The following is a 24,943-nucleotide window of genomic DNA, read 5'->3' on the forward strand; positions in this document are numbered from 1 at the left end:
TAGTCCCATGCCTTGGGGAGTGGGTAAGGGAATCTATTAATACTCTTAGGAAGAAATTAGCATCCAAACAACTTTTGTTTCCTTGTTTTTTACACGTCTGTGCTCTCCTCTGTCACTAGCTACAGCGCAGAGCCTGATATGCTCCGACAAAGAGCTATTGATGGTGTGCTTGTGTGAATTGGCCCAGCACTGGTCACAGCCAACTTCTGTGGGACCTGCTGCCCCCGCTTCACAATACGCTCCAGTGTGCTGAGCCATTTGTGAAAGGTCAAAAATGAACAGAGAAATGGACTGGAGTCAAAAACAAGTAGTCCTATAAATATCAGTCATAGTCAAAGGCAATTTATTCCATTCCTCCCCTCTCTCCCCTTCTGTGTGTGTCTCTCCCTCCCTCTGTTGTGGTTTCCCAGATATAACTCCATGTTTGCGACTGGGGAGCTCTGAAAGGAAAGCAGCACGCACATTGCAGCTTCTGCTCCCATCTTGCACACATGGAATAATTCTCATTCCCGCAAGCAGGACTGACAGCCGGCACGGAGTCCAGGCATCATCTGGACTCAGATGTTAAGTTTTGATTTCTCAGATTTTCTTTATCTGTGAGAAACTCATTTGCTGCAGTTTGAGAACTAGCTTTGGCCACAGACGGTTTGGATTGAGACTCCCGAGGGCTCTTCGCTGTCCGGACCTAGCATTTGACTTCACAATGACTTTAGCAGCTAAATTAGAGGATATTGAAGTGACGCTGGAGCACCTACTAATGGATGTGTTCGTAAGTAAGCTACAATTTCCTATTTAAAGTGCAACGCTAATAATCCAGAAGGCAGTGTACAAATTTAATGGTGTATCCAAGTGTCACATTGGCTTAATTCCTTTACATTTCCTGGTAAACTGTGTGTCCGACTCTACCAATGTGTTGTGGTATAGCTAAAGCATCTACTGCAAGTGGTAATATTCAAAACTGGAACAGTGTGACTGCAGGGCAGGGTATATTCTGCATTGGTTTTGTGTATCATCTAAAATTTTGATGAAGCAAATGAAAAGGAGGAGAGATTTGGTCCAAACAATTTGAGGAATATCTCTGTAAATCAAGTGCATTGACAGAGCATTTAAACTGTGTATTGCTTAACATCAAGTGTCTTTGGCTTTAGGATTTTGACAGCTCTTAGATTACAGTCTTTTACCACTTCGACTTTTGGGTTAGTTTTATAAGAGATGGGGGAACAAGTAAAAGTAGTCATGCTTTCAAGAAAATCAAGTTTATTCCTCCTGGATATGTCAAACACTTTAAACCACTGTTAATCTGGAATTGCTTCCTTGAAATCATCAGAGCTCAGTGAAGCAATGTATGATTTGCTTCAGCACATCTGAGATAAGAATCTGTCTGTATAATCTCTTGTTAAAAGTTTCTTAAAAATATCAAAACATTGCAGAACAGATACCTGCTTCTTCTGACACAATTTGATGCTTTTTGCCTAAAAGTCAGAGACAGCCATGTTTTGGAAGTTTTTTTGGGGGTGGCGGGAGCCAATGATAAGGGACTGTCAGATCATTTATCTTCCTCAAAAGTAAGTCATGTCAAGGTGATCTGTACTCTCTGAATTCAGGCCATAAGAAATAAGATGGCAAATGACATTCAGAATTTTCATTTTGGCATCTCTTAAATGAAATGCTTCAAATTTCAGGGTCTAGTGACGAGGAATCTTAGGCATCAACCACAAAAGTGAAAAACAGGAGCGCTTGCCAGCTTTCTAGCCTGTGGTCCAGTTACTAAGGTGTCCATCTGTGCTGTGAAATGTGTTCAAATCCCTTTGGGCTGGCATCTCCTCTTGGCCCCGTGGGGAGCACCCTGTCCCCTTTCCCACAGGCTGCTGAGTTGGGAGGGAGAGGAAAACAGTTGGAGGCTGCCCTGTCAAAGCTGCTACGCAGGGTAGGAAATACTGAAATACTCTTTGGGCTGTAATATTTGAATCAATCTAATGACTATTTGCCACACTGGGTTCGACTCCTTTCCCCAGCTCTGGGTACGGTGCATCCCAGAGAAAATCCCCAGAGGTTTAAATCCCCACGACGAGCAAAGATGCAACAGCTGCAGCTCATGACCACCGCCCGCTGTGAAAGTTAGCCTGCGTGGGAAGGGGCCAGTGCTTTCTTTGGACTGTTTGCAGTTGCTGTAGAATAAACTTGGCACCACGATCCCTCTTGGTCTATTTGTAGCTCAGCATCAGTTCATCGAGCTGGGTGCTTAACACCTGGGACACCGAGATCCTCCATGGGGCAGGTGTCGTTCAGCAGTGGGTGCTCAGAGGCATTTTGTTACAGGGTAGCTCCAAGCAGTATCTCAGAGACTGCCAAGATCTAGAAAGCCAGGGTTGGCTGAGTTGATTGAGGCTGAACAATGCTACACGTGTCTGGTTGTGTTTGAAGGGCATGAAAAGCCTCCTGTCCTGCTGGGAACCGCCCAGCCCTGTGAGAGAGGTCATGGCAATTCATTCCTTTTCTGGTTCTTCATGTCCCATCGTGAGCACTCTTTTGGAGATGTGTCTAGACTTTGTCTATTCTTATGTCCATCCCGTGCTTCCATCCAAGTGTCTTTCCTCATGGGTTTTAGGGGTGTTTGGGGTTTTTTTTTTTGTAATGAAGGTGACATTAGACCAAATAAAATATGGACCAGTTTCTCCAGAGGTGCAGGTGACCTCAGTCCATCAAACCAATGGATCTCTTCTTAGGTTGCATTTTGAACTTGTCCCTCAAATGTGTAATTCCAGAAACCCAGTGAAACGTCCCCAGCTGGGACATTGCAGTCACAGCTGAAATTGTGATGCAGGGACATGTCTATGCGGTGCCACGTCGTGCCACGCCAGAGCCCCAGCTGCTGCTGGAAGAGCTGGTGTGTCTGTGCAGCATTGTGCAGGGGCACACTGCAGTAGTGTCACTGCTTCTCCCCCCTTGTCACTCTGCAGAGCCTGCTGCTGGAAGACTCAGGGGTAGCACGCCCAAGATTCTCATCTCACTTTGACTATCAATGACTGCTTAGAGACATGGTTTAGTGATGGTCTTTGTCAGAGTTAGGTTGGTGGTTGGACTAGGTGATCTGAAAGGTCCCTTCCAACCTAGGCAATTCTATGATTCTATGGCTGTGAATCTAACCTAGCCTCCATGCAAACCAAGGAAATAAGTTTTTCCCGACGAGCAGTTATGTTTTCAGCTATCTGGACTCTTCCAAAAACTACCTAGGAATTATGGCAGGAAGAATTGTGAATAATCTAGACCAAATATTCCGAATGCAGAATCATTTTGTCTGACACGATCAAGCACAATTTTCGGACTTCACTCACACATCATCTTGCCTTGTGGCTATGTTTGATCTTAAACCACCTGTCCATTTAGCAATGCTAAAAATAACTTCTAGTACTGAATACGGACAAGCAAAAATGAAACTCAATATGAAGGAAGAACAAAACAGAAAGCTCTGGCTGTTATAGATCATTCTAGCAGTCAGGTTCGTTGGGAATCATTAATCCATTACCAAGTGTTTTGCTGTTACCAGCAGGATGAGTACTTGGGCGAGGAGCGCAGGGCCATTCCGGTGGGGGTGAATGGGCTGCAGGCAGATGGACTGCCAGGTAACAGGACCCTCCTGGGAATGATCTCGAAGTCTGCTCCATGCCATGCATCTTCATCTGTGTCAGGTTTATTCCTGAAAGAGTGAAGCCATCTGTCACTGTAATGCACCTCTTCCAATTCTCCGGTGCCCTCCACTGCTCCAAACTAGACAATTACTTACAAAATTGGGAAGTTGTGGTCTATGGAGCCTTGATTTGTCTTTTTTTTCTTTTGAAGAAGCCTAGTTTTAATGCTCGTTGGACTACAGGGGCAGTAACCCATCCTCAGATCAGCGGACCCTGACAAAGCCCACTTTAACAGCTTGTACCAAGCTAGCAAGTCCATTTTGTCACAGCGTAGAAAGGTTACAGTAGACAGCAAATGAGAAGTAACCACCAGCTTCTAAAGAAAACTGAGCCCTAGCTCAGCTCACACTAACCCACCTCAATGTAATTTGGCTTCTGCAGGAATACAGAGACTGAAGAATAACTATAGGATTGGGCCAACTTTTCCCTGGACAAGGTTTTTAGCTCAGTTGTCCTGCAGGAACTCACCTGGAGTGAGTTCAGCAGAATTTCACAGGGAGGATGGCAAGCCTTGGCAGCAGATGTGTTTAACACTTCCTCTGGAAAGCTAATACTACACGTGAACACTTTTTTTAAAACTTTTTTTCTTTTTTCCTTTTTTTTTTTTTTGTGGAGACTAGAGATTTGCATCCACATGGCACGAGCTGCCACTTCCTTCCAGGATGTGGTGTACTCGCCGCGTTGTCAGCCCGCTATCGGAGAAGCAGCTGTTGCTGCACTGACGCTTCCTTTCCCCTATTTCCAAAGGGCGTTGGAGAGCTTTGCCGGGCTCTACGAGACGAGATGAAAAGGGAAGCCTCCGACATGACATTTCATAATTAGCTGTCATCGCCAGCGGGCTGCCACCGAGCCGCTTGATGAGCTGGGACTTGGCTGCCTGGAGAAAGGCAGACAGGGAGGCAGGGGCCAAAGTCAGGAGGCGGTGCAAGGACAAGCTCAGCAGGTCCCTCGGGTGTGCTAAGGGGAAAGGGGGGGTCTGGATAAGAAATACAGGCTCTGAATCCTCATTTCACTGCTTGCAAAAGGCATCCCTGAGCCAAACCCTCCTCTCCGGACACACAAATTATTCTTGTGCAGTCTGTGAAAGGAGACCTTTGAGGTACACCTCAGGACCAACCTTGCTGACTTCCAAGCCTTGCCTTAGGCACAGCTAGAGCGAGCCTCCATGATACACCATGCCCAGCATGCCTGGGGTGCTTTGCATGGGATGTCTGGCAGGGTTCAGGAGTGAGGTGGGCTCTGGAGCCTGCCCTGCTGAGGGGTGCTTTTCCTTGCATTATGGATGTGGCTTTAGACCTGGAAGAAATGGTCTTTCAAGCAAACAGGCAAAAGGATAATAATCCTGGTGGAAAAGTGAGCTTGAAGTAGTCAAACATATGCTGGCCTGAAAAAGGCGGCTGATTTCTGAAGGCAGGCGTGATGGACTGTAGTGGATGTCTCAGGAGAGAAGGAGAAACTTAGATGAAGTCTTTAAACCATGAACACTGTACCCCCGGCCCATTCCAAATACAACCTGGGACATGGCAGGCAATTTATCTCCAATGGTTCACAGGGTCTTAGACACTATCCAAACACAAGCAAACCTGCCAAATCCACAGTACACTCCATAGATCCATCTACATTCCTCCAGACATCTATTTCCACAGCTGGGTCCTCAGCCTTCCTCTCACCGCACTCCGCAGATAAACATACACATATGAGTATATGTATATATATATTTAAAAATATGTGTGTGGGCATATATATAGGAGAGTCTCTGACGAAAGGGACATTCGTGAGGGCTTCCTGGCATGGAGAGGGTCTGTGGTCGCTTTGCCCTGGGTGGACATAGCAATCAGGGCTGAAATTAAAAAACAACCGATTTGCTACGCTCCAGTCGCCTCCATCAGCCTGAGAAACAGCTGCTCTTCTCCCTCCCCACATCGTCAAGTCCTGGCAGAGTGAACACCAAAATAGCAAGGATATGAAACTAAATGTCTGTTTCTAATACCATAACTTAGTCAGAGGAACTCAGAGGAAATTACCTGGGATGCTGCAAGAATTCTGGCTCATTCTTCTGCCAGCTAGCGATGAACAGAAATTAAAGTCTGAGTCAAACTCGTGTATCCAGCCAGCCTGAAAGCTGGATATTTGAAGGAGAAAGAATCAATCCCTAACACTGAAGAGTCCAAAATGACAGTCAGCTCCCTTGGCCAGAAGTGCCAAAGGAGGCAGGGCTCCCTGGCAGACCTCAGCACCATGGCACCATGAGGTGGACAAGGCCACCATGTCCCAGTAAGGACCTGGAGTGGTGGCTACCAATGCCTGCGCATTCCAGCTCTTAAAACCGAGCTGCCAAGAGAGGGGCATATAAGTGAGCCCACTCTTTATTAATAATAGATAAATAGTTTAAAAAGCAGCTGTGACAAGTGGCAGGTCTTCTCATCATTTTACAGATAGGGAAACTGAGACAGAGGGACACGGAGCCATTTGAGCAGCTCCCTCCTCCATCCTTCTGCTTACAAAGGAGTAGAAATCTGACTTCCAGAATCTCAGCTTGACAATTTGTTCCCTCCAGAGTATAACACTGCACCACAACTGCAGAATAATCCAAATCATCAATATCTGGGACACAGATTTATGGCGCCTGGGATGAAGCGTGCCTTTGCATCAGGTCCTAGCACACTCTGGCATAGATAAGTGTTATCGTTTGTCCATTCTTGGAGTAATTATAACATTAACCCTCCTATTTTCTCGTGCCATCAGCACTGGTAAACAGTAGTCATTCTCATAGGTGGCACCAAGGACAGTCTGGAGAAAGAAGGGGTGCAGAAAGATGGTTGTGATGAACTTGTTTCGACCACCATTTGCACAGTAAATCCAGCATACAGCAGCCTCCATCCCCGCTGTAATCAAACAAACATTCTCACAGTTACTATCGACTCCTGGTGTCCATGTTACATTTTTCTTAATAACCATTGCAATAACAAGACATTATCAACATGTAAAGTGATCCATTAACCTCTATAGCGGCAATAAATTGTGTGGCTTTGCCAGGCTGCCAGGACTCGCTAATCGAAAAGCAAGCAGCAAGTTTGTACTCAGAGCAGTCACAAATCATGCATAATGCAAAAACGTGGGTGCTAACCTCGCCCTCTGCAATATAATGGGTATTTCCATGTGTTTATTTATCAGAGAAATCAGTTCTTTGAAGCCGCTCCTAATGAGTTTCTCTCTGGCAACAGCAGCATCCTCCCATTTGTCCTCAGTGTCCAGTCTGCAGGAGATTTAAAGCCTCATCTTCCACCTCTGGAGTCATCCTGAGTTTTGCCAGTGTAGGGGGAGGAGCAGAATCAGGCCCCTTGACCTGCAATAAAAGCTGAGTTTGCTCAGCATGATTGTGACAGTAAAGAGATCCAATTAGGTAGCTCTTCGTCAGATTTTGTTTAGGTGCTTCTGATAATGAGAACATAAAACTGATCATACCAGGTCTTTCCAATGAATGATCTAGTCCAGCATCATGACTCAGGCAGCAACCAACATCAGGTGCCTACAGACGAATGTAAGAACATGGCGAGTGCATCGCCATAATCCCCGCAGTCATCTTCCAACCACTAGTTGTTTGCATTCAGGGGCTTCCTGACCCAGAAATGGTTTCTTCAAATTTAGCATCCCACAGTAGATGTCCTTTCATGAATTTGTTCAGTCATTTTTTGAACCCAGACCGAGTTACTGGGCACAGCTCCCACGAAGAGTCCTGGAGCAGAATAAAAGCCATAGTGCTGTGCTGCAGCCCTGTGCACAGTACCGTCAACAGCAGATAACTCCAAACATCACTCCCATGAGAGTCAGGTCGTGCTGTTGACCCTCAGAAAGCCTTTGGGGAACAGAAGAGCTTTGTGGAGCAGTCTAGGCTTGCCCACCCACAAACAAATAGAAGATGGTGAGAATGAAGAGCTGGGAGTGCGAATGCCAACCGGGATGTTAGCAAAGGCAAGGTAGTTAAATATAACTACCAAGGGACATAGCAGAACTTCTGATAGCTGGAGAAGCAGACCAAAAGCGGCCAGTTATCAGGCTTATTTTATAATCAGTGGGGAGATATAGACACTTTCAGGTATCATTCACCCCGCAGTAAAGCAGGCAGCCGAAGTACCTTGCAAGTGCCCATTTCTCTTCACTGATGACAAAAGGACTCCAGATGACAAGCTCAGATGAAGGCAAACAAAGTTTGGAGAGGTAAATGCCACTCCAGATGTCTCCTACAACTGAGGCAGGGTGTTGTTACAGCTCAGCAGATGCAGGAGAGCTGAAGCAATAAAATATAAACCCGTAGGCATTACAGGGAGAGACTCCAAGGCTAAAGATCCAGACACTCAGACAAACTTTTCACGTTTCTCAATCCATCTGTATAAATCTACAAAGAACATAACCAAATTGGTTTTATATTTTGCCAATGTTAGCAGTTCCTCTTTCAGCTTTGTGCAAACACAGTTTTCTTCTCACTCAGAGAAAAAACCATCATTTCATGCCTGTGAGACCTCAACTACAAAACAAAATTTGCCCGAGAGAGAGGCTGTTTACCAGGTCTGGCAAGGCCTAAAAAACCCTCCTAACATCCCTTGGGGGTCTTCTACTTCCCTCCTTTCTTTAGGGACATGTTGGCCTCTCTGCTATCCATGTGGCTTTCTCTTGGGGCAACATAACTCTCTCGCCTTCCCTCACACAGACACATATGCTTTCCCACAATATATTAAGATTAATCAAAGCAGTGTAACAAGGGTGAAGTTTTAAAAGAGGGAAAATTACACCGAACAAAGAAGCATTTATCTTCACAGTGTTTGACATAGTCCATATGTCACATATCCTGTTTAAGCCTTAAACCTAGCTCAAGGCTGAGTACCTTCCATGCCATGCCGAGCAAACCCCTGTTTCTTCAGGAATTTAAGCAAATCAGCAGCGCTAAGCACTACACGGGAATAGCCCGCTCACATTTTAAGACTTGATGCTGAGATGCACCAAGTATTTGCACGTTCCCCTGCAGGCTGCCGGGATTTGCAAAGACTTTAGACCAGCTCCCTGACAGAACTATTGCACAGTCATACCCCAGCTGAGTCCACGACTGCTATTGTATGCATCACATCCAGCCTCTGCTACACATCCACCATGTGGGAATGCGGTGGTGTTGCCAAATATCTCCTCTTTTGTTTATACAAGCCCTAGAAGTCAGAGGTGGCCTTTGCGATTCGTCCGTGATGTTTACAGGGGCGTGTCTCCAGGGCAATGGGGTCAGGCCAGTTCCCTCCCTAATTAATTACTGTCTCTCTGAGTTACGTGGGAACCGGCACACTAAAACACAAGGGAAATGTCCTTCCATCTAGCAGAGGCCCCACTTGCTATCTGCTGCTGTTCTCCTGGCCAGGGTTTTCTAGTAGCTCGTGTGCCTGGATGCCGGCAGGCTGGGACCGCTTTCCCCAGCGAGGACCATACAGGGGACGGTGGGTGGGGAGGAGAACTGGAGGTGAGATGGGGACTGCTCCAAGAGAGTCTGCTTGGTGGCAGTAGGGGAAAAGGAAGGGTGCAGATTGTTCTTTCTAGGGTGTCTACATCCTTCACTAGAGGCTGTGCCCCCCACTTTTCTTTCAAGATCAGAAGGAGGGTTGAACGTAGTGCTCAGTTTGGAGATGACACATTTTGCTTCCTGACACTTCAGCATGTTGGAAGGGCCTCCAACCTACCAGCCAAACCTCTTTTCTCAAGGACATACACGCAATGAGTTACCAGAAGGGACTGCGTCAGGCGTCCCATGGACATTCCATATGCGTGGCTCTTGCACTGGGGTTATATAGCCTCCCAATGCCTCCCTTCTCAACTGTGAATGAACAGGGCCACTGCTCTTTCCAGCACTAGACTGGTCCTCTACGCAGAGCTTTGGAGCAGTGTGACCTTATCTTCTGTCTACTGAAGATTTTGCCAAGAACTTGCTGGCTTGGTGGGCATGCCAGCTGATGAGTCTAAGTGCTTGGATAGGTGCAGGCTCAGCAGGTGACATCCTGGGTTTCACATTCTGGTCTGCCAGCCATTCCTCACGACACCCAAGGCTGAGGTAGAAAAAGCCACAGATGAGCAGCCATGTGGCTATTTCTGCTGGCATACCAGTGAATGAGGAAATGTAGGAACACCTAACATTACATTCTGGGTTAACCTACAGCAATGTGCATCAGATATGAACTTCTCTGAGTCCAGAAGCGCTTGTTTCTGGGTTTCTGCTTGGGCTTACGCTAGTCAGACCTACTAACATGTCTATGAACTGCAGATAGTTAAACAACCTTGCTGTAGCACAATGTGAAGTCATCACAGGAGCCTAAATTCCCAGTCACCTCTGTCGGTACAAGTGATGGACATGCTGATATGCATAACATGATGGACATGCTGATCACTGCATAACCCACAGCACCAAAACAGAGTGAAACAAAGCAAGAATCCCTGTTCAGGTGTGGGGCTGACCTTCATATTGAGCCTGGATTGCTGCACCCAAGAAAGGCACGCATATGCACTTCTTGCCCAGAGGAGACAGGGACAAGTCTGCGTAGCCCACTGGCATGACACAGCCTTGCCGCACACAGGGGAAGCCCCTGGGCTTTCCGTTGCTGGGGACTACGAACGTCCTTTCTCATCCTACCAGGCTGCTGGGTTATTGCCAGCTCTGATGGAAAAGGCTCGTATGGGAATGGAGCTCCAGCCGGTGTGTCGTCCCACATCTCTCCCCAGGCTAGAGTAATCGTAACGTTTCTCTGTATAACACCGTCTCAGACTGGAAAATTGCTTCTTTTTTCTTTTCTTTTTTTTTTTTTTTAACTTTAAGACAAGCCGGATTTGCAATGACAACCTGTGTTTATCTTTCACTCCCAAAGTGGCAGTTTCCTTTACAGTCTGATTCTGGGTGCAATAAAACATAGGCTAAGTCACTGTTGGAACTGCAACCCCACAGCATTGCCCTGTTCTGCTTGTCTTCCGATTGCTTTGCCGTGCCCCAAAACATCAGCTAGGGAGGATTTGGGAAGTAAGAAATTCCACCAAGATTAATAGAAGCTGCTAAAGAGCTCAAATACAAGTAGTTTCCCTATCGGTACTCCAGGGAAGAATTTGGCTTTGCTATTGATAGAGACCATAGATATCATCCAGGATGGAAAACACTGTCAGGAGCTGCAACTTATCCTTGTTCTCCTCTTATTCTGTTGCCATACTCGTGTCTTCACAGAGTACAGAATTTAAGTGGGTTTTTCAGTACTGAATGACTTTTCAGTTTTACAAAACAATGTCTTATTGGTACATCTGATAGATACCACGTACTGCATTTCAGTCTGTGCCACTGCTCTCCCTGGTTTCCATTCACTGATCTCCACTGGGCATACACTGACTTGAAACTTGACTCCGCCGTTGCAAACATAAGACACGCTTTGCAGCAGTAAATGATTTCTCTATCCTTTTCATTAAAGACAAAAAAAAAAAGAAAATCTAGTCTAAATAGCAATCTATTGGAATGTACTTTCCTCTGATGCATTGTTACCACAAACCGCTGTTCCTGGCAGCCTGCAATTAGTACTGAAAAGCATCCACTACTTTAAAGAGTTTTGTCTTTCAACGGATAGTAAATATAGCATGTCTCTTTTGAGGGTCCGTGCTGGCAAGGCCAAGACGTTCCCTTACAATAGTTTGGCTTTTATTTCCTACTGTGCTGTTCGGTTGGAGATTGTCTCTGCAGACAATGCAGTTGAATGAAGCCTCAGTGACGAGTCTGGTCATCTTTAATCTGCCTCTGCAGTTAACTACATGAGAGAGGGGGCTCTCCAGAGGGAAAATCAGAATTTGATGGGTTGAAGTGCCCTTGGACGTGCTTACGTCTGCCACAAATACCTAAGCTCTGGGAACAACTACAAAGCCCATCATGAGAGCATGTTCTACATTACCTATCCTATAGGCAATCTATCCGACTAATCCTAATGGACTGTCCTATACACTTGCCTACCAAGGGACCTTGAACAACTTTAAAAATAAAAAGTGAACATCTCATCCTTCCAGACGGTTTCCACAGTCCTGATGATTCTGGTTTGGCTTCCTGTCTACAGGTTTGTAGACAGACTTTGTACAAACTGGGAAATGAGGAAAGACAAAGTGTCACGGTGGGTCCAGGTCTCCAGTTTTATGGGATTTCTGTGGAGGGTATCCGTAGAGTTGTGCCCGGGATGCAGCACAGGAAGGGAGGGAGCAGTGAGGCCCATTGGTGTATGCAGGGATCTTGTTGGAACTGGTTCCAATACCACGCAAATGGATGGATTTCTTCGACTTTTCATATGTGTGAGAGGTTTCCTGCAAAGAAGAGTATTGGTATTATTATTATTCAGCTGCCTTGAGCAATACGCAGATTTGCATTTCATTTGCAAGACCTAGAAATCTATGCAAAGAACTTGTGGTTCATGGAAATGAGCGAACAAACACTCCCCTTTCCCCTGTGGAGAAAATGAGTCTGTGTGGTGCTTCATGCTGATACTACTAGACTATCTGTGGTCCGGGAGCTTGATTGCTGGTAGACACTGGTAGAGATGTGTGTTACGGCTCTTTGTCCCCTCTAGTGGATGAAGTTCTATCTACAAGGCTGGTCTTTCTAAGAGCTGGACCTGCAGGAGGCCTTGATTGTAGGAATATGATGACATCTTACGGAGAAAGGGCTGGCATGAGCAGGAGGGTCCCCAGCCCAGGGCTTCAGACTGGGTGAGCAGGGACATCTTTTCTCCTCTACTCTTGTATGAAGCACTCACCCCCAGGGTCCTGACTCAGGCATGACTCGGATTTTATTTCGACAAAGCTGCCAGTAAAGCAGATCATAGTCACCTTTGCCCTCTCTTCACCAGTAGATCCCCAGCGGCTCTGCTGATGCAGGCAAGGGGTCCCTGTAGGCAGCTGGGAAATGCCAACCACCTTAAATATACAGGTAGGCATCCTGTGAGATAGCGGGGCGGGGGGGATTAACAGCCATACAAAAACCCCGCAAGAAGCAAACACCCTAACTCTGCACTTATTCCATATAAAGAACCTATATAAGTCAGTCATGCTTAAGATATTTCCATCTTTTCCTCTCTCTCTCACTCTCTTTGGCAAGAGGCATATGGAACTAATTATGAACAAAGGCCGATTGTTTTAATATTTAGAGTTTCCCACATCAAGCTGCTGGGTTTTTTCTTTGACTGTTTTTAATGCATGTGCATATGCTGAGCAGATACAGAGTTTCTCTTCTTTATTTTAAATGGTTGCTTTAATGTCATGTCCCTAACACCTTCATCCTGGCTTTTGGACTTCGATCAAAACAAAGTAGTTTTAGTTTTGCATTAAAATGAGAACAATACATGGAGGAAGGGATTGGCTCCACAGCTCAGCAGATTTTGCTCTCCCAGCTAGACTGCTCCAAGGAAAAGAGCTTGGGCCAACATCTTTTCCGTTTTAATAAGCTAATTCAGAATACCGCTATGGAGTTGGTGGATTGAGGAGCTCCCACTTTGCACACATTAACTCCAGACTGTATCTGGACCAGTACCGGTAACTGAGCATGGAAATGAACACAACATCCAAAACACATTCCAACAAAACCACAGAATCGCACCTGGCTGCTTTGGGACAACTCCTGGTGTTGCAGAAAGTCTGTGGGAAGGGAAAGAATCTTTCCCACTTCCAGGACACTTGTGTACAATTTAAAGCGTAAATTTAGTTCCAAACTTTTCTTCCAGAGAAAGGGAATATTATTGTCTACTAGTCTCCAACGTGGTTTTATAAGAGAGAAAAAAAAAAAAAGTAGACATTGAGACTTGATTTTGTGAAGACAGCACTTCACAGTTATAAGTTATAGACAGCTTTAATATAATAATTTTTATAAGCACAAGTAGAAGCTGGAGACACCACCAAGCAGGCGTTCACTGATATGTATGTGCACAGGCACGAGTGTGAGCGGTAACGTCTGTTCTTTGTGCTTATGCACACATTGCACTACGCCGTACGCACCACGTAGCCTGAGCCGGTGAGTGCCGGTGTTTAACCGAGCAGCCCAGAGGATCTGTTCGAGCCCTGGGTATGCGCTTTCCAACATTTAGGAGAGAGGAATCTCTGAACGCAGGATTTAACACTAATCTCTGCACCAGATGGTGATACACCAGATATTCTTTTTAAGGTGAACATGTGATCTACTGTACAGCAAACCAGAGGGGTCTGCAGTCACATGGCAAAATGTATAATAACTCTGATAGAGCTTTGATTAGACAACTGACCTGGTTGCCATCTGTAGCAACAAGAAGCGAGCTTGACATTTTTGGAACATTCTCCCCAGAAGCTTAATTCTTCCACTTCTGTGGCATAGCAATCCTGCTGAGCAAACTACACCGAGAAACAGAAGAAAGCTAAAGATACGCTGCTTGAAACATGTTGTTAAGGTTACAAGGCTTGGGGTTTCCTTTTTTTTTTTCCTTTTTTTTTTCCCTTCCCCCCCCTCCTTCTTTCAAACAAGCCACATCTTGACTCATATGGTCTGATGTGAAAACCCACTCAGCTATTTGATAGTTGGGAAATCTAGATGAGACTGTTAAGTTATTTCAAAGGACGTCTGTGTGTGCTGTGAACTCTCTCTCACACACACACACATGCACACACACACACACACACACCCCCACACCCACACCCACACCCACACCCACACCCACCAGTTAGCTCTGCACCATGGTAGTACAGACAGCTGTGACTCCGGGTAGGACCCGAAGACTTTTATTCAAAATACCATATGGATCACTGAGGAGACGCAGTGTGGAAAGGGTAAGCCATGATTTCTTTGTCCTGAATGCATGCCCAGAGGATGAGGAGGGTACCATTTGATAGCAGTTGTCTGCCCCGCGAGCAGTCAGAGCTAATAGGGGTTTATGTCACGGTGTGTAGAAATTACTATTGGTGTATGCCACGGTGTGTCGAAATTACTCTTGATGGGACCTGTGTGGTGATGAATGGGAATTAGTACTACTCAGAGGCTGTGTGAGAACTTGGGGTAGTAATCAGTGACAGCAGGAGCAGTAAGATAACGTGCAGCAATTAAAACCAGTTAAAGGTTCTGTGATAATATTTGGAGGTAATAACTTCTGAAAAGGATAATTTCTAATAATCAAGACTCGTTGAGACGGTGTGATGGCATGCGGCAGCACCGACCTGTAGCAGTGGGGAGTAAATAATGATAATAACAATAATGTCAAATAACGAATACCAGTGGAAAGCTCGGGGTGGTGTGGAAGGGCTCTGTGTAAGTGAACATGGGTGCAGATGCCCACCAGCGTCTGTCCCAGCAGAGATGTTTGCACGGGGCAATATGGGCTATACAGCGCACGACGTGCTCTGCTGGGTGCCAGCTGATGTGACACAGCCGGGTGGCCGTCCCTGGACAGCCCAGGCAACGCTGTTGCTTTCTCGCTGCAGCAGGCGTAGCAGGGGGTCCCGGGGAAGCCGTAATTATGTCATTAATTTCCTGAAAGCATGTTTCCTTAGCGGCGGCACCCTGGGGACAAGGCTGGGGGGGGAGTCCCATGGCTTTGAAGGATTGACAGGCTGACACAGAGCGGGTGGCTGGGACACAGGTCTCAGCTCAGAAAGTGATATACACCTGAGGAGCGCACACCGAGCGGTTCGGGCTGCCTTTGCCTGGCAAGCTGCCTCTGCCAGAACTGGCAGGGGTGGCATGGCCCCCCTGGGGGACAGGGACACCTCGCACACCCCTTCTGCGTGTCACTGAAACAGTGCTGGGCTCAAGGGAATGGGCACGGTCTGCACGATCCCAGCCACAGCATCCCAGCAGGATGCCCCAGGGGTGGGCGAGGGATGCTGCACCCACTGGTCCATGGCTGGGGGCACGTGCAGGAGCTCCACAAGCCCAGAGGGGCTGAGAGTTGCTCCGCGCAGGACTGAGGGAAACCTTTGCTTGAGGCATCTGTTTTGCTGAAAAGCAGTTCTTGAGGCAGCTGAAGCCACCTGTGAGTTTACTTCGAGTCTGTTGCATGCGTCACTCAAACAAAAAATCTGGCTTTGTATATTTCAAAGCAATTTTTTTTTCCCATTTTTTCTTTCAAACAGTGTGTAATTTCATTTGGATGGATGCCTTTTTCTTTTTAAGGGATATGAAAAAAAAATCTCAAAAATTAAATGCAGGTCAAAAACTGTTTCAGTTAAAAACAAAGCCTTTTTTGTTTGTTTGTTTGTCTTCCCTCTCCATTTGGCGGAAGGGAAAGCAGAATAACTTTGTGTCAACCTGAAACATATTTTCTTTGCCTTTCCAGTCCGTCAAGCAAACCAAAGATAATCAATTATTCACACAGCTTTGGTCTGCTATTGTTTGATCTTTGTTTGTTTCTTTGGAGCGCATTCAGAAATGTCCCTCCTGGTAAATTTGGGCTTTGCAGTTCAAGATGCTGGTCCTGAGAGGGCCCAGGGCAGGCAGTCCTGCCTCCAGCCTTAACCTGTTTTGGGGACAGATTTTATTTGTGTCCCCTCTGCGGTGCCCAGCACGGCTGTAGCATCGGCCAGGGTTCCCTCCTCCGGAGAAGTACTGCTGTTGCTGACCCAAATCACGAGAGGCAGGTCAGCATCTGGTGGCTTTGCAGTTGCTCTTGCAAAGGTGAGGAGGCAGAGAGCCTAGTGTCTCCTTCAAAGGTGGCTTCCCGCAAGGTGGCAGATGATTTTTCGGTCCAAGCAAGCTCTCGGCTGCTACAGGGCCACCATCCTCCACTGCTGCTGACCACAGCCGGTCCCTGCCCATCTGGAAGGGCTCATTCTGGGCTCCCCAGTTCAAGAAGGACAGAGAACTGCTGGAGAGGGTGCAGCAAAGGGCCATGCAGATGAGTAGGGGACTGGAACATCTCTCTTATGAAGAAGGGCTGAGGAGCTTGGGTCTCTTCAGACTGGAAAAAAGACTACTGAGGGGGGAACTTATCAACACTTATAAATACTGAAAGGGTGGGTGTCAGGAGGATGGGGCCAGGCTCTTTTCAGTGGTGCCCAGTGACAGGACAAGAGGTAACGGGCACAAACTTGAGCATAGAAAGTTCCACCTAAACATGAGGAGGAACTTCTTTACCCTGAGGGTGACAGAGCGCCGGAACAGGCTGCCCACAGAAGTGGTGGAGTCTCCTTCTCTGGAGACATTCAAACCCCGCCTGGACGCGTTCCTGTGCAACCTGCTCTGGGTGACCCTGCTCTGGCAGGGGGTTGGACTAGATGATTTCCAGAGGTCGCTTCCAACCCCGACCATTCTGTGATTCTGTGATGATATGCTTTCACGCAGACCACACCTGAGACTGATGAGCCTTGAAACAAGTCATATAATAGTGTGGAAATTAGGAGACCACTCTCCTCCATGCACGTACACATCCCCTTAGGGAACATGCTATCCATACCAACCTACCTGAGCAACAGCTGCCCAAGACTTTGTGCATTAGTGCATGTGATGGAGAGCTGTAAAACCAGCAGTATTCTCACAGGGTGTTTCCAGGAGGTAACTCCATGGTGGGGAGCAAGGGAGAGCATAGAATTACCTGCAGGAGAAGGTGTCAGAGAAGGTCAGTATTTATATAAGAGGCAAGAACGGATGCATAAGGATGACCAGCGCTGCAGGGGACTTGGCAGTGTGTACATACTGAATAGCTCCACACATAGCCCAAGTGACCGTCCGCTGTCGGGGGGGGTTGTATTGTTTTATTTTCACTCACATCCACAGTTTATTTCTCTCCCTCCCACTTCTTGACCTAAGGTTTGGGTGGCTTAGTCTTCTTGTCAGGCAAATGCTGAAGCTTTGCTATAAGGGTTGCCAGAGGATTTGGTAGGATGGTTTCTGCAACTGGCTCTTTTTTGTCCTAAATCTCTGTCCTTGCCGTTACTCTCTCCCCCTCATTGCAGAGCTCCCCGATCAGGCACCTGGCCCATGAGATTGTGGTCAACCTGGTTGAAGCACGCATCATGCTCTCTCTCCCTGGAGCCACTCACCAGCTAGATGTGGCAGGGCAGATCCCCTGCACTTGGGGTCCTGCAGCCATACAGAAGCTGTGTTTCTAAGCTCAGAGTCCACAAAATCCCACTGCAGCAGTGGAAGAGACCAAAATATGGCCCCAAGTGAGCAAGTTTCACATGTAAAGCCCGAGGTGTGAAAGATCTGTGCAAATGTGTGGCATGCAATCAGCAGAAGAGATGGCTTTGCAAAGGCTTTTACAAGACCAAATAAAAAAGGGCAGTGTTAAATATTAGTAGGTGTGGCACAGAGACCCCCAAACATGTCAGCTGAGGCAGAATTAAGTTTTGTGCTGTGGGGCACACCAGCAGCCAGTGTCAGGATTGAGACATGAGCTGGGTTCATCTAAGTCAATGTCGAAGTCTATGAGATATCTCCATCCTGGCCAGCACCTCGGGCTGCCTTTGGGATCACTGCAGAGGCAGTCAAAATACCCTGCAGGGGTTGCAGAGGTGGTCCCCTGAACACCCATGTTTAGCTAAATTCATAACTCCTTATGAATTAAGGAGCTCTCCTTTAACCAGCATAGGCAGGGACACCTTGGTCAGAAGAGGACCCCCCAAACCAGGCGACAGGAGTCCCATCCCTAACACAGTATTTCTCAACACAGAGCCATCCCCACCACATCTTCCTTCCCTAGATCTCCTTCCCCCACCAGTAAACAAGCACGTTAAATATGTAGTCCTTTCTCCCTCTGCATTATTAATGTGAGACGGTTTATGCCTGCAAGCTATCTTTATTATATCCATGTGCTGCGGATGTGTGTGAGAGGAAGATGAATAGAGTCCTGCTAATGTCTAACAAATGCCTAGCACCATTCAGAGATCTTTTTCTGCTGTTGCAAGGCACTGGTAAAGAAGAAACACATATTTACTCCTTCTCTCAAGACCTCACTGGCTATTTTCCAGCCATGGGAACGTTTCTCACCACAAACACAAGGCATTGGTTTTCTGAGTTAGAAAGCCTAGAGAAAACATGTAGCATTCTTGTGTTAAAAAAAACAAGTCTGCCCTCTCTTCTGCCTTCCAGGCTCAAAGGATGGTACTACAGATGCCATGTAAAAAAGGAAGGCCATCTTCAGACTACATGAGGAAACAAATCAAGCTGGGAGAGAGGTATGGCTGGAAAAGCCATTTTGAATTAAGTCTTGCAGTCTGCACCCCAGCTTTAGGTCCCAGCTCTCGGCTATGGCAAATTAAAGGCCCCATGCCCAGTTGTGTCAGCGGATGTTTGCAGCTCAGCAGGATTTTAGTCCAGATTGCTTTTTTATTTCTTGTGCCTCCAAAGAAGATCAGCTAAGATTAAAAATGCGGCCAGAGCCCCAAGGCAGAACTCCACTGTCCATTACACAAGTGTAAATCTATACCGGCGCTTAGCTGGGGCTGGTATTTACCTATGACACTTCCTCTCTGAATGGATATCCATGAACACTCATTCATATCATGACTTTAAAACACACCAGGCAGAGATAAATCCGTAAATGGATATTTATTGCCATAGAAAACAGATGGCAGAAGACAAAGCTGCCGTGTTCTTATCCCAAGCTGCAAGAACGTTAAGAATGCGGCAGGAAACGTCATTCCTCCTATAAATAAATTTCTCTTGAGAAGAGAGAACCCAGGGCCGCAAAGAAAAAAAATAGTCTTTCTGCTCTGCCGGCCAAGTCTGAGGCAGGTTTTCCCACGCTATTCTGCAGCTTATGGCGACCTTTGCTTTTGGCAAGAAAGGAGGTTGCCTTCAAGCAAACCCAACAAAAAGAGCTTGGGTATGTCTTGCTGCTGTATGCTATCTACCAGCCCTTTTACTACTCTGAGTTATGGATTTCCTTTTTCTACAAAACAAAGCATAATTCAAAGTTTGGCTTGTTATTAATCATTTTTCCCGCCTGGATTCAAGAGCAACATGGTCAGAAACCTCTCACACCAAGGGCTGCAGTCCTGGGCAAGGCAGATCTGGAGGCATTCATGGTGGAGTGGTCCTCATTTGTTAAGCCCTCTCGTGCAAGCCTCTGTGAGTGATGCTGCGAGCACTCGCTCTGACACCACGACTAAGCGAGTGCTTCAAGGGAAGTTGATCTTTCCAGTTCACGCTATTCACTTGCAAACTCTTACACGGGTATGCAGGTTCTGCAGACCTTTGCTTAACACATTCAGTGAAATTTTTTTGGACAGGTGTCTTACCTTGACAGCATCCCCACCAAACTGATAGACTGCCGAGGTGACAGCAGAGTTACTCAGATTCTGTGGATAACAAAAGAACAGCAGATAATTGAGTGTGGAAGTTGTCCAAGAGAGAAGAAGAGACCTTGAAACAAGGAACTCCTGTTGCCTTAGCTTTTTTCTGGAAGTCACTCAAGTCTCAAGGTGATGAAACCAATATACAAACTTAGAGTAGTGAAAAAAAAGGCAGCATTTTGCAACACACTTCATTTGCAATGAATTATTCACCAGCCCTATAGACAAATAATTGGGTCCAAAAAAAAATAAGAATAAGATAAGCTTAAGTAGCAAAACTGACATCTGTATAATGCTCTGATATAATCACTTGTGACTGCCGAAACATCAATTTTATCTGCTTCATCTGAGCTTTACCATTTCTGACCTGTTCACAAGTATTTTGGAGGAATTGGTTTAATTTGAACTCTACCTAGACTGATAAATGCTTGGTGCACCCTCTCAGGTGTCTGGAAGTTGTAATATTTTGTGACACTTCTAAAAGGTGTAACAAATCAAAACAGACTTTCCTGTGAAACGGATCAGGAGCTGTGCCAGACTCTATCGCCCCAAAATGGATGCAGGTTAATGGTGCAAGAGGTGAGAGCATGGCAGCGGCTAATGGATAGTGACTGGTGAACTCAGCAGAGTTCAGAGCTGTGATACTGCTCAAATTGGCTTTCAAGTGGATGGAGCTTAATTGAATTATCAGAACGTCTCAAGGCCTGGAGACCTCACGAGCAGAGGCTGTGCTGTGAAATTTCTAGTGCTTCGGATTCTTTTTTTGATCTGCAAATGAAAAGCTTTTTTCATTACAGTTTGGCATTTACTGCCTTCGCGTTGGCCAGACCCTGGGGCAGCAAGGGTAGGTCAGTGCACAGAGCAAGGGCAAGCCAGGGGACAGAGGTTGGGAGCCAGAAATGAGCCAAATGTTTTAGATCTGGGTGAAGGGAACGGGGCGATCCTGTGAATACAGTTATAAAGCTTTGGAGGAGTTGGAAAGGCTCCTGTAGTTCATAGACCTTTTGGTCAACCTGCTAATAAGCTTTCTCAAAGGGCTTTCTCGGGTACCATGCCCAGATCGTACCCCCATCAGCAGCCCAAAGCTCAGGGGTTATGGTGGGTTAGCACCAGAGTAGTTTGCCTTGAGGTAGTGCTCTACAACCCAAAAGGCAAGAACTTACCCCCCTACAAGGAGCTTCCTGGAAGGGCTTTTCCATACAGAGACTGCGTTTCATGCAAGGTTGGACAGAACAGATAACGCAAAGTGGTAGCTTGTGTATTTGAAATACCTTCTAACCTGCCCCACCCTGAAGACCTGGTCCTAACTCAGCTTCTGGCCAGGCCTCATCCCTGGAAGGCCTTAGACATGCCTTCAGCTGGGTTTTAAACTCCAGACATAGAAAGCCTCTAGACTTTGTCAATTCACAATCCATACAAAGTATTTCTTAAATGTTGCTTTCACAATTTCCTGAACTAACAGCATTTTCAGACAATAAGTGCAAAGTACAATACATGCCTTGTTCCGGTTCTTAATTTCTTGATCAGTCTTTTCATCCATTTAGATCAGGTGACTGCAAGTTTATAGAAAAGAAAAAATAAAAAAAAAAAAAAGAAAAATACCCCACCACCCCAAACTAGTGGATGAGCAACAAACTTAGCCCTCATAGAGCTTTTCCATTTTCACTCTTGGATTATCTTTGCTCCATACCAGGCACCAACACAAGGCTGGTTAAACACCAGCAGTGACTTTAGTGAAGCTCACAAGCACCGGGGCCCTTCTAACCAGTCTGATAGACATCATGAAAGAGGCTGTTCTGACTAAAAGTAAATCTGTTCTGTAGATAGTCACACAGTTTCTATTTTGCTGGTTGAAGAACTTCAGAAAGTTGGATTTAGATTTCAAACATGCTTCCAAACTTCTGGTCAAACTTTCTGTCTGAGTTTAGCTTCTTTCCTTGTGAAGTATATATTATCCTCACTGTCTCAATCATTTCTAATGGCTTCAAAGAAACGGTGACTTTTCATTCTACCAGCAGATGCATATGAGTGATTCTTACGCTTCAATTTTTTCTTGTTGGGTCCAAAGTATCAAACTCTCCAAATTGCATAGGCAAGGAGCGCAATTATTCTCCACTTCCCAAAGATACCACATGAAAAGCTTTTGAAAAGATAATGGGCTGCAAATGATGAGATTTAGTCACCCGCACAAGCTCTACACTCCAGCTGTACTTCTGGAATATATTTAGAAGGTGTAATTATGGTAGGGCATGCTTTGAAATAAGTGATCAAGTTTCTTAACTGAGGTTGACATTCATTTTAGTTTCCAGCACACCCTTTATAAAAGCCAGCACGTCTTGATGGGGTGGGACCATGGATATTTATTTTCTCTCCAGGTTTTGCATCATCATCGATTAGGTAAACTCCATGTGAAACAATAGCTAAGGACTAATAATCTGCAATTAATGTTTCTGCACTAAGCATCTGCCCTTTGGAGATATACATGCAGAACAAGTACCACTTTACTGTTGTACCATTTTAATTCAGAATAGAAATCACTGCAAGAGTGAACCAAAATGGCCTAAACTCAAAAGTTTCTGCCCCCGGGAGCTTCCACCCCGCCAGCTCCCAACAGATGAGTGATGGTATGAGATGTGTTTTGGAGAAAGTCATCTAAGAGAGATTAAAGGTAGGGGTTTTGTTCTTGCTAGTGTGCATTTCCCATGTCAGCTGTATTCTACTTGTACCTTCAGCAGCCTACATTTACAAGTTTATCATGCAAATGTTCTAAATTTTGCTACCTTTTTAGGCCTTTTCAGTAGTCAAAGAAGAGAGAGTAATGTGTGTCTTCTGGTGACAACTCATCCTCATATCTTCAAAAACAATTCAGGATGAGATGAATTGCCCTCTGTGTTGACATCCTTCTCCCATTAACTGTAGAGAGAGCAAAAGCCTTTCCAGTCAAGGGGAGATGAACACAGACTGCCATGTCTGCATTGCATGCCCACTCCTGGAGACCTGATCCAGATGGCGCATTCAGGCTAGCCCAACTCAGATGTGAACATCCACACAACAGAGGTCTGACCCCATGACTACGTGTTCATTAGCTCTACACATCCCCCTGTGAATCTTTGGTTTATCAGCCCAGGGTTTGTCCTGGGAAGCCCTCACTACCACCTTAGATAGTTGTAGGACTTGTAGGAGAAATTGTCTGTCCTTGGAGGGGAGTTCTACGGGGGCATGTGCACTGCAAAACGGATGGGCTACCTCCCCTTTTAGAGAAGATACAAATCAATTTCACAGCCAGGAAAGCCACCCAGCTCATTCGTGCTGGAACTACTCTACGCTTCTCACAGCTTTTCCCGTGTGGAAGCTCAGATGAGCAAGGGTTGGCTCCATGTATTTTTTCCTTTAATTGAAGTTTGCAAGTACAGTCCAAGCCTGCATGCTGACAAAAAGTGTGCCTTTTGTGATATAGTTTATTGATTTTGCAGAAAACTATGTGGCTGCCATTGGCTTTACTGAAAGGTGTCAATGGTGCCATCCTTCTGGTGGCCCTGCCCTCATAGCCCTGGTGGTGGTCTGCTGCTCCTCGAGATCAGGCTGGAAAACTGTAGCATAACATGATGACTATGTTGTCTTTGGAGTCAGACCCAGGCAGAAGGCTCTGCTTCCTTATCACTGTGGATTGCTCGATTATCTCCTAAGTCCCAGCCAAGGTAAAACTTGTGTCACAAGAGCAGTAACACGTGCTTTTGTCCACCGTATGGATGACTCCACCAGATGTAGAGCAGGTGCCAAACAGCAGGGTCCTGGGCTCCAGCCCCCTCTCTGTGGCCTTGAGACAGTGTTTACAGAAGCGGTCATTCAATTGTAGGAGCCTCTGTGTTTGGGTTTGCTCTGGGGAGCTCATGGTGTTCGCTGTTTCTTTTGGAGACATGTGTCCAGAAATCCTGAGAGAATGTCTGACCCTGCTCCGAAGGACAATGCCATTGCCATCTTCTGGGTTAGTCTTCCATGTTTACATGCTGGTAGGCTTGACGTAAGGGCAGCAGATCATTGAAACGCACAGTGTAGTTTTATGACCGATGGCTTAGTAAAACGCCAGATACCTCACTTGAGTATTGGGCAGCTGGGGAGACAAAATAGGAAAGGGACTGGATCCTGTATTAGCACCCTCTCTGAATGCTTCTCTTTCATTGCAGGATAGATATAATCTGACATTCAAATCAAGATGTATCTCATATCAGGTTTTTTCTGCATAAATGCCTGTATTTACTGCATCTGAAAGGGATATTGAGGTTTGGGTGGGTGACAGCACTGTGAGATGCTCAGGGGAAGAGCACAGGATCAGTGAGCTCCCCTGACCGGTGGGACCCATGAGAAATTACCACTCTTTCAGAGAGGAGAATGACAATGTCCTTTTCCTCCTCCACAGTACCCCCCAAAAAAGCTCTCCAACACCTTGCTTTTATTAATCCTTTTGCTGTACATTCGGTAGCCATGGTATGTCTCTAACCACAAGGCTTTTCCTGCATAGTTTGTAATATTATCCACGATGCTTTGGAGCATCTTAGGAAGCTAAATGAGGATGGCAACAAGCGACTTTCTGTCATTCATTCTTCCTTTAATCAACCTTAGTGCATCAACAGACAGCGGAGAGGAGGAGGAGCAAGGTTAAAACCCCACAGGTAGTTTGTCCTCATTAAAGGTCCAGATTTTCACAGAAAACCAGGAAAAGTGAGTTGCAAATGTTTCATAGGCTCTCCTTTGCTCAGAGCTGAGCTCAAAGCTGTTACTGTTGCCTGAGGGTAGAGCCTGGAGTTCCCAGTTTTTGAAAATACCATCCAAGAAAACCTGTCACGGATAATATGATGGATGGACTATTGCAAGGGGGAAGCTTGGCAATCCTAGGGCACAATTTAAAATGATTCCTTATAACACATCAGGCTTTACGTATTACAATTCTTCACAGCCATTGA

The 24,943-nt window shown here is 46.1% G+C and overlaps 1 protein-coding gene across 1 annotated transcript in view; it reads left to right on the plus strand.

Annotated features, from left to right (window-relative positions):
* The first annotated feature begins 401 nt into the window (after window positions 1–401).
* Window positions 402–24,943, plus strand: part of FRMD4A (FERM domain containing 4A) — a 228,483-nt gene continuing 203,941 nt past the window's right edge. The window contains exon 1 of the mRNA XM_054188941.1: window positions 402–769. Coding sequence (XP_054044916.1) covers window positions 704–769 — 66 coding nt within the window. The 5' untranslated portion in view covers window positions 402–703. The remainder of the gene's footprint in view (window positions 770–24,943) is intronic.

The sequence above is a fragment of the Rissa tridactyla genome, chromosome 1, assembly GCF_028500815.1.
Source record: "Rissa tridactyla isolate bRisTri1 chromosome 1, bRisTri1.patW.cur.20221130, whole genome shotgun sequence".
NCBI classification, from domain to species: domain Eukaryota; kingdom Metazoa; phylum Chordata; class Aves; order Charadriiformes; family Laridae; genus Rissa; species Rissa tridactyla.